Below are 10,527 nucleotides of genomic sequence, written 5' to 3' on the forward strand. Positions count from 1 at the left end.
TATCTCCGACTGAACGTTCCCCTCACCCACCCCCGCCCGGACTAAACATTTTCTCCTCACCTGAATGTTTTCCCCGAATGACGATGGAAGTGGAGGCCTTTTGTGCAAGCCACTGAATGAAGTTGATAAACATACGAGATGTTTTGTTTAAAAAATGGGATGCCTAGAAGACGGCGATCGTGTCGTCTTACAGCACTCATCTCCTACCACCCTCACCCCACCCACGCTTTCATCGGTGAACCAAGTTTGAATTTATGAACCATCGAAATTTGCATGAAATTCGAAATTTTGACAAAGGTTTCATGTCAAAGGCTATAATCGAGGTCAGGCAAATTGCCCAATATTTAGATTTTACATGTTTATCGGTCGAAGAAGCAGGATTATCGCTTGAGAAACCTGTAACATCACCTATAAAAATTGAACGATCAATGGAAACTCTTGGATCATCGGTAGATAAACTTGAATTATCGGCGAAATCCCCCGGACTATGGTTGATATTCCAAGATTTTCGACAAAGACTCCGGAAAGCGACAGTTTCCTTCTGTCGGTCGTCATTTGACTTACCCAAGACGTACGCCAATAACAATAACTTACTGTCTATATTGTGTGTGACAAACTTTGTCTCGGTCCCATTGCCCATTACACGTAAAGAGCAGTGGAACATACTAATGTTCAATCATTTCCCTAAGAGGTTATATACTATTAGCCTTCTTTGCGTTTTTCAGCCGAAGGTAAACTACTCTAAAACGTAGACTTCTGAGAAACCAAAATGAGTGGTCTGAACATTACATCATGGTGCAAATGCTTGGATAGGATCGACTTAACGTTAAGTCACCAAATGGGCCTTCGATGATATTCCCATGGGCCAACGACAAGGGTAGTTAGTAATAGTCGGCTGGTTTGCAAAACTAAGTGAAATAATGACAATGATTATGCTTACTGCATTCATGAATCTCCCATTTTTCGGTGCATATTAGTATTGTTGCTGCAAATTGGACAATCTCGGACGTTCCGAATTTTCGAAGGTATAGTATTGCATGTAATCTCCAGCTAGTAGCCTATACTTCGATAATCATGTTTTATCGATTGATATAATCTGGACTTTGCGACTGATTATCGTGGATTATCGGTAGATAGACCTGGTTTATCTGCCGATAATCCAAGTTTTCGGCTGAAAAAAACATGGATTATCGGTAGATTAACCAGGATTTTCGACTGCAAAAACGGGATTTTTCCCCTCGAAATTTCAGGATTTTCGTCTATATTCCACGTTTAGTACCGATAACCCAGGTTTTTGAGAGAAAATCCAGGTTTATTGGCGATAACCCAAGTTTTGAACCAATAATCCAGGTTTTCAAGTGATAATTAATCTGTGGTCAGTAAACCATGATTTTCGAAGGATAATCAAGTTGTAACGTTGAAAAACCTGGATACTCGATTAACATGGATTATCACGCGATAAACCAGCTGGATTATCGGTCGATAATCTAGGTAATTGTTCGACTGAAATACCTGTTATATTGTTAGACATTTGGCTTGCCATGAGCTTCTTAGACACATGCGCATAATATCCTCAAGTGATAAGCTATTGCAAATATTTTGTCACCCTTCATCAGCTCCTTCTTGTTAGTGAACAGAACTGGTTACGTATTGTTGTATTGTGTATGAGTCGCAACTGTTAAAGGGGCTACACAATGAAGCCAGCCAAGCAGTTAATGTCAGACGCCCTCTATTTTTCCAACTTCTGATTCCGTCTGATTAAGTGTTGTACCATTGTGTGTGTGAAAAGATATGCGGATAAAAAGGTCATTGAAAATTTCGAATTCATCACACACATAGCCCTTCATACACATAGCCCAAGTATATCGGGAATATTATTGTCCAATCAAATATCGCGACCAGCAACACTGCCGCGCCGATAAATATCTATGGAAAATTAGTACTGTGTCTCTGTTGAAAGTACTGTATAAACTTTTAAATTTTGTCTTCGGCTAGCTGACACGTAACTATCGCAAAACCGGTCCCAGAGCACAGTCCCCCAACCAATTTTTTTTTTGTGAATTATTCTTCTTTCAGTAGGTGCCCGAAAAATTCTCGGGCACCTACTGAAAGACGAAGAATTGGCAATGTGTTTTTCAATGGTTAGGCCTACTTAGAATTTTAAGATCAAGATTATTTGATATCACGTCAGGTCGTTACAGCCCCCCCCCCCCAAAAAAAAAATTCAAATTAGGCTCCTACGCCTATGGTTATGAAGCTCAGCTAACAATCGTACGTTATACGCACTTCCTATAAATAATTATTACACTGCTAATTCACTGCGATAACGATATTTGTTTTTAGACCACTGCACATCTGGCTGTCTTACAAAATATGAAACTTTATATTGTCCATCAGTTAAGTTCGTCAAATGTATTCAAGTCCAGACATTGGACAATAAACAAGAATCATCCTACTGTAAATATTTTAATAGAGCACTATGTTTGTCTTTCTGATATGATATGTAAAGAACAAGTAAAAGACTTCAAAAAGGAAGCAAAATCTGCTGATAATACGATATCATATGATAATGATGAACTAGATCGCATCTAAGGACCTTCAATTATTCTAAAATGTCTCAAAGGGAAGGTGGACACCCCCTCCCCTTACGTGCCCCCTCCACTAACACCCCTCCCCCATATCAATCGCAAAAAAAGTAATCCCCCCCCCCTTTCAAATTCCTGGCTACGTCGCTGGTCTGCAGAACCAAAGAACGTAGCAACGCTGGTGCAAGGATCGTCCAAGTTGCTTCGGAGAGTTACTCAAGCATATTTTTAAGCTTCTCCCATTCTGCATAGGACTTCTGCTCATTTCACGGTGTGTGCACAAAGTGTACAGTTGGGGCTCCGCCGGGAGCAGACTAGATTTGGCTACGTTCGTTAATATAATACGCTGCACACAGTTTGCTGAATTGTTTCAGAGAATTCCTGTGGATTACCGTACTATTGGGTTACGGTGTCAATACAAAAATGAGAGTGCGTTACCTATTGCACAGTGTTTCCATTGGAATGGCATCCTTATTCCTGTTTTGGATAACTTTCGAATCAAGCACCCGAAGAAGTTATGATAAACAGTTATTTAAGAGTAAGTAACGTAGTTTTATATCAACTCGATAGGCTACTGATTTATTTTTTTACTTGAAGACAAATGTCTGCTTTTAGAGGATGTGCAATTCGTGTATTGCCTACCGATATGAGAAAATCAAGCCCACTGTTTCTCAAATAGGAATCAAGTTTACACGCCGATTTTCAGCGTATTGCCGATATTACAAGATGAAAGTAAGAGGGCTTGGCGTTAAATGTTTCTATAGCACTGATAACAAGTAGCTATAGGCTAATTCAAGTCAACGATAGTTAGCCTAGCTATAGTTAAGTGGCCAAATGTCCATATTGAATTTTCTAATAATTATCAAATCCCTACTATGTGAGGAAGCTAAACAATAACTATGTCGAAGTAGACAAAAGACACGCATTATAATAGGAACAGTTGAAAAGGGTCAGTGTTTATGATTGCTAACAAATGGGTAATCATTGTAGCTACAAGTATAGGTCCAGGTATGTTACGCCATAACTATTGTTTTCAATTGTTTCATGCCGAAATGGGGATTGTGGTGATAGTACAAATTCTTTGTATGTCCTCGAACACTACGCCAAAATATGGTTTAAAATCAATTTACTATGGGATGTCTTTTTTGGTGGCCATAAGCCATAGGATTACATGAATTTGTACTACGAGCGTCAGAACTGTGGGAAGGGAGAGATATGCCTATTGGATGGGCCTCACGGGATTTCCTAAAAAACATTTGAATGTAGCAGCCTGAAGCTCCTCTTGCGTATCGAACACTAATTGTTATATCTATCTACTACAAGTATACTTAACTCCTTTGGTACACTATGTGATAGGATTGTGTTAAATTTGTGCATCATTTATCAGGAGCAGTTCTTCCCACTCGTTATATATTCCCACCACGCGCACCAAATTTGGTAACCGGGCTTTCGCTGTGTGTGGGCCCAAACTTTGGAATGACTTGCCTTCGTACGTTCGGGATCAGGTGTCTTTCCCTACATTCAAGAAATCCCTTAAGACACATCTTTTTAGCGAAGCATTTGGTTAAGTCTCTTGACTGTCTCTGTGGATGTCTCTTGTCTTGCCTAGTTGTTATTTGTATCTTGACTTCGTATTGCTTACTTCTTTTTGTATTTACTTGTGTTTAGCTATTTGTTTTGTAAAGCGCCATAGAATATCTTTTTAGTCATGGCGCTATAGAAATTTTGTATTAATTAATGATTGAACTAAATCGCGAACTGAAAGTCGAACACTACACCAAGTCACAAACATTGCCTCAACGAACGTACGTGGTTTTTTTTATCTTTCTTTACTTTGTACATGAATTGTTATAAAGTCCAAAGACTATGAATTGCGGAAAGAACACAAGAAAGTATATACTAGAGGTATAGTCTTTATAAATGAATCTAATCAGTGTCTCTTGGTGAAAACAAACAAACTTAACATAGATACATTACGTACCGGTACTTTACGTTAACTTAGTGCGCTTACTTCATTCGTCGCCATTATCAAACTAAGAGATTTTCTATTGGTGTATCATGTTTTGTCGTTGTTTTTGTATATTGTTCCCATTCGTTTCTCACAGAAATGATATAAATTATAACAGTAGAATGAGAACAACACAAATACGTTAGCCATAGTAATGGATATTACGTGCTGCTATCAACAATATAACATACAATAACGCAGATCATAGACGCAAGTAAATCAGATACATCATTGGTAAAGTGGCAATACATTCCACAAAGTGACATTAAAACATAATGAACCTTCACGATACGCCATAACCAGCACTAGCAAAATCAATAGTTCCAATAAATCCACTGATACATATCTTGAATAATGTCAAGTTCATTATGCCACTTGAACTATTTCTGTCAATTCTAAAGAGACCTATTGGCATAGAATCAGATACGTATCTAACCTTGGTTGCCCTTATCAGTTCCCAATGCCATAGTTCACCTCAATGACCACATCACTGCTTAGCATTGGCATGTAAATAAATTGCATTTTCTCATATTCACATACTAAACTTACTGTGAAGTAACATTTGAATGCCAGATTGCCAAAGTATACATCCATATTCGTAGTAATACAGTACATTTCACATCTCAAATCTTTGATAAACAATGTGCATTCCAACACACATCAAATATAATTACCATGTAAACCAGCTATACAATCGTAAACACCAAGAAATAAATCAATCACTGCAACTACAATAATTCATGAATATCACATGAATATTAATAATTCTTTTGTAAAATCGACGATGAGACATCTATTAGCAGAGGTCACATTGTGTTATTTTCTATATGTTAAACATAAACAAGATATAGGTTAATTGAGCCTCTTCTCATTAGTGCACGCTCTAATGTAGTAGTTGAATTGAATTATTAATATTTTCTGATCGTCATGGCATATCTAAGTTTGAACGAACTCATACCAAAAACATGAGAATTACAGCTAAAAATAGTTCCATTGAATAAAATGTCCATCGCTCACGAGAAACGCAGGAATGTAAACAACATATAGCATATATAGTTACAAGATGACCGGAACTAAGCCAAATGATCGGTTACAAGTTCACATTATAATCTGTCAACTATTCATTAGGCAAAGTTCTTCCTAGTAAAATACAGTATCGATCAGTTCTTTAACTCACCCAATTTCTTAAAGAAGTTTCAGTATGCAGTAGTTGTTAATTCGTGATATCAAATAATCTTGATCTTAAAATTCTAAGTAGGCCTAACCTTAATTCGTGCATAAGAAAGCTTCCCGGTTAAAGGCATAGGGACACAATTGCAATTTAAAAGGTCAACAGCACATTTTCACCCCCAACTTCATCGTCGGTCGGGTCTAGAATTCGGCCACTCCGGCGTGCCCAGGACCCCTCAGACGGAAATTGTTCTTGTGGCGGTACACTTTTTTTCACCCTCATTCAAACCTTCAAAGTTATTTATTAGACCTCTTTTGAAGTTTCAATATGCCTTAATATTTATAGTCTTAAGTATGCTTCAGAATGGACATCTTACATTGACATATAAGGTTCCCAATGCATGACTTTCTGTGGGAAGGTTCCCATGCCCCTACATGGTAGTTAAAATGCAACTTTTTTTGTCATTTTTCTCAGATCCCAATTTCAAGAAAAGTTTACAAGCCGAGTACCACTTTCCATCGTTAGTTCATGAGCAGTATAATTCTTCTCTCTACAACGTGCAGTACACATCTTCTGGCGTAATATTACGAGTACGACACATGACTAAGTCTACCAACACCTTGAGCGACTGGACCGCCTCCGGACAAGGGTTACATTACGCAAGCGTTGGTCAGCGTGCGTATTTTTCGGTCAACGTTACTAGCAAATCACTCCGGGCTTTCAATCTACGTAACTACATTAGTGTGCTGGCTGTTGGACTGAATTATATTTTTGTAGCAAATCCGTTCAACGAATCACGCACTGAGAATGGCTTGAAAGTTGATTATTCATACGTACCGACCATACCTGGTATGTATGATTTGTACGTGGAGGAAATGTTTGCAACGGGACAGAGACAAATTTCAAGTAGTCCCTTTCGACTAAGAGTGGAGGGAGGGGCAATTAAACCTGGAAGGAAAAGAGCTGAATCGGATTCTAAACCATCATGCCAAATGATACCGCAAAGGAATTACTCTTGGCTTGATGGAGATTGGATTACTCGAGCGTTCGCAGGAAATGTGCGTGGAACTTTACGAAGCGGTTGGGTGTTTCAGCCAAAACTTTGCAGCTTTGATATTTTTACAAGAGAAGATTTAGCTGTCGTCGCCGGTTCTGGTTCTCGAACAACTATCGCAGTCTTTGGTACTTCCACGGAGAGGGGCATCTTTCTCTCCATGCTTGATCTGGCTCTAGGTAGTGAGGGTAAAGTTCATTTGAAAGAATCCGACGTGGGGAAATGTTGGGGATTCGCCCAGGTCAGTTTGGGGAATCTTACCTTCATTTATCAGGATTTACGACTATTCAGTGTTGCACACTCCAAGAAAAAGGAACTGACATGCCATGATGAGAAGCTGGCAGGCGTCGACACATTCAAGTTGTATGCTGATTCTGTCAAATTTATCAGGCATTTCTTTCTAAGAGAACCCAGTCTTTTACCAAATGTCATTCTCATCGTCGTGCGTAATGAGAAGCAGCTAAGATTATTGGTAAAAGAAATACCGGGTGAATGGAATGGGACGATATACGTGGTGAACAATTTTAGATCTAAATTTGGCGAGTTCTACACAATCCAAGGACAGGAGGACAATAAACAAGAAATGAATGGATTGACATTGGTAGACCCCCGTGTTCAGATATTTGACGGGTTTATGTTGGGGGCAGGCATGAGACACGCTACAGAATCTTCACCAGTGATTATGAGATCGAATCATTTTCATCGATGGTGCAATGAACTCAATGGCGAGATGGCAGTCTGTGGTAATCCCACCGAAATGGCCGCTCAGATGCTTCTTGGTAAAGCTGTAGCACCGAACGGAAAGCAGAAGTGGAAAAGTTCATTGGGCAAACAGGAATTCGAATCTTATAGTAATCGTCGATCGAATTCTCAAGAAATAAAAGTCTGTTATGACTGTCCGGCATCGTTGCTTCCCTTCCACGTGAAAGTAGTACCCGAACTGAATTGTTACAAAACCGAGAAAGGGTTTAAACCGAGAAACGAAAGCGACGTACATGTATGGGATGGGAGTCTGTGTCCTGAGGAATGCATGAATACTAAACCAATTGACCAACTTTACACAGAGTCTGGGCCCGTCTACGTAAGGACGTGTACCATGCCAAACTATGAACATATACAGTAATTCCAATCGTGTAGCGGCCTGAGAGTATTATAACTTTCATTCGCGGATCCAAGTTGTTATGGGGCGCACATACTTGCGCATAGACACGATCATAAACATAATTTATAACCTTTGTCTCATAATGCACCACTTCACGACTTTTTTTTTCATCCGTGGGGAAGACCCACCAGTACTCCCAGTAAGGGATCGGTTTCAAAGACCCCATGGCATGTTCCCCTATACTTTTAACTACTTGAAATCCGTCCGACTGTTGCTATGTGTATTAAGCACTGTAGTAAATACCACAAAGAGTTGTACTGGTCTTCTTGTCAGGGTGAGGTATGACACACACAGCTATGTGTGACTGAACCTCTGCAAGGAGAATGTGCTGAAACCCTTTCGTACCGAGATCTCTGCGTACGTTCAGTAGTATAATTAATGTGATTGCTCTGTTTACAGTATCATTGAATCTAATCATATTTGTTCCCTCAAAACCAGACTGAAATATTTCCACTTTTACCACGGTCACAAATCAAATAATGGGCAGTTTCTTGCTTAAGTTGTTAGAAATAGGTTTAGAATCGATGTTTACTAGACATTACTTTTAAATTACTTATCATCGCTTATAGGCCCATATGCTTTGGCAACAAAGCCAAGTTTCGATGAACTTTGCACACAAATGTAGGCGTCGTTAAGTGTGTACATAATTTAAGCAGCTGAATATGCTGTGTCGAGTGATTTAACACGCATATCAACGAACTCAGGCGGGGCTGGTTGATCTCTGGAAGATCTTAACTTACATGCTTGGTTTGAGTAGATACAGGGAAAGAAGGCGTGGGGGGATAAGGGAATTAAGGATTTGAGGAGTAATTGTATCACATGAAAGACCTTGAGGGAGGGGAGAAGGAGGCAGGATTTGAGGATCTTGACCATACGTACGGGTGCATCTTCTAGTTGAACTTAGTCAGCTAGGAGTGAAACATAAAACGAGTAGAAGGTTACTCTGAAAGTAGTTTTCGATTCAACTTGAGAGTAATTGAAAGGAAACTGTGAAAGTGAAAACAAAAACACTTGCCAACTACAAACTGATGTTTTGCTCACTTTTCAGAACATTAAATCAGAGACAGGACTTCATTGGCTGCAGTATGTGTTTAATTTAACCAACCTTATAGACAATATTGGGCAGCGAAAAATCAATAGAAAATTGGACGCATGCGCAGATCTTAAATTCACATCAGGGGCGGAATATATGTGAGGCCTTTCATCAATGTGAAAGGGAAATGATCGACTCGGATAGGGGTTTGTTTACTTGAATATAATCAAGGTAAATATATGTTATCATGAGTAAGGCGTTTAAGTGACCTAATCACTACGGTAACGAATTAGAGTTTATCGAACGATTATCAGAATATGTTGCTATTTGTAGGCAGTCAAAATCGATCCAAAGAAACCTGTCTCTCTGTTTTTTTTGTTTTTTTTGCGGAAGAGGGTGATGAACTCGAAGTTTTAAACATTATAAGCAACCCGTTCGAATTTGGTTGGGATTTCATTGATTTCCGATTACTTTAGTGTATTTTATGTACTGAATATAATGAATCACCACACTTTAAATCCTGTTTGGAAGAAGCTAACTAGTTTACAACCTTGATTAAGGAAGTTTAGTTGATTTGACTGTTCCTTTTCAGTATGTCTACCAATGAAACTGATAGACACACTGGGTACTACACTTTTTCACTTATAGCGCTTGAGGCCTATTAACAACTACATTGTTATTAGTGGGAATATGAAACAATGAAAAGGAGTAACTTCCATGAATTTTAACCTATATGGGTGAAGTCTAAAGAATACGGAATTTCCTATTGTGACGCCTACGATGGGTTGGGTGAGAAAACTGACTCACTTACTGATGACCTAGCTGCTTACATGTTTACATTACGCACGAGACTTCACAATAAGAATGGTGATATGGTTGACTGTTTAATTGGGACAGTGCAGAAAACCACCCTGAGGCGAAATGGCAGACACAATAAGTCTACCAAGTATCAACCAGCTGCTAAACGATTAACCACGTAACAAATCATTGTTACAAGTGATTGTTGTATATGTTACCACAAGGTTATCCCGTTATTACACTGACTATGAAAATCACCAGTATATTTGACCCTCATTATATGTACTGTAGTGTAGAAAGCAATGTGAAAAACGCTTTGATTATGTGACGTCTTTGGAGTGCCATGGCAGTGTGCATAAAATGAGGTCAAGAAGTGTTCACCCAGTGAAAAGTTGTACATGTCGATTTACAAACGTTGATCGAACTGTACTGTATATACGACATCGGTGCTGTTCAAGTTATTAAGATCAAATGTCCTTTGAGGTATACAAGGCCCAATACCGGGTACAAGGGCGGCGGAAGCACTTTTATTCTGGGGGGGGGGGGGCACCAACGTCGAAGGGCACTTTGCAAAAATTCGATTGGACTGATGCAGCCTGATATTTAGTACCCTTTATAACTCTTATAGTATTATCTTATTTGCGTATACACATCACTCCATCAATTTCCCCTCCCCCCCCCCCCCCTCAAGGAAACAATGCATACTAGCACTGCAA

The 10,527-nt window shown here is 39.2% G+C and overlaps 1 protein-coding gene across 1 annotated transcript; it reads left to right on the forward strand.

Moving 5' to 3' along the window:
• The first annotated feature begins 2,855 nt into the window (after positions 1-2,855).
• On the forward strand, positions 2,856-10,305 carry LOC139961760 (uncharacterized). Its single transcript, XM_071961240.1, has 2 exons — positions 2,856-3,123; positions 6,239-10,305. Exons 1-2 carry the CDS (start codon positions 3,009-3,011, stop codon positions 7,939-7,941), a joined length of 1,818 nt encoding a protein of 605 aa, XP_071817341.1. The 5' UTR covers positions 2,856-3,008; the 3' UTR covers positions 7,942-10,305.
• Positions 10,306-10,527: the final 222 nt, after the last annotated feature.

This window comes from Apostichopus japonicus, chromosome 20 (assembly GCF_037975245.1).
Source record: "Apostichopus japonicus isolate 1M-3 chromosome 20, ASM3797524v1, whole genome shotgun sequence".
Classification (NCBI taxonomy): Eukaryota; Metazoa; Echinodermata; class Holothuroidea; order Aspidochirotida; family Stichopodidae; genus Apostichopus; species Apostichopus japonicus.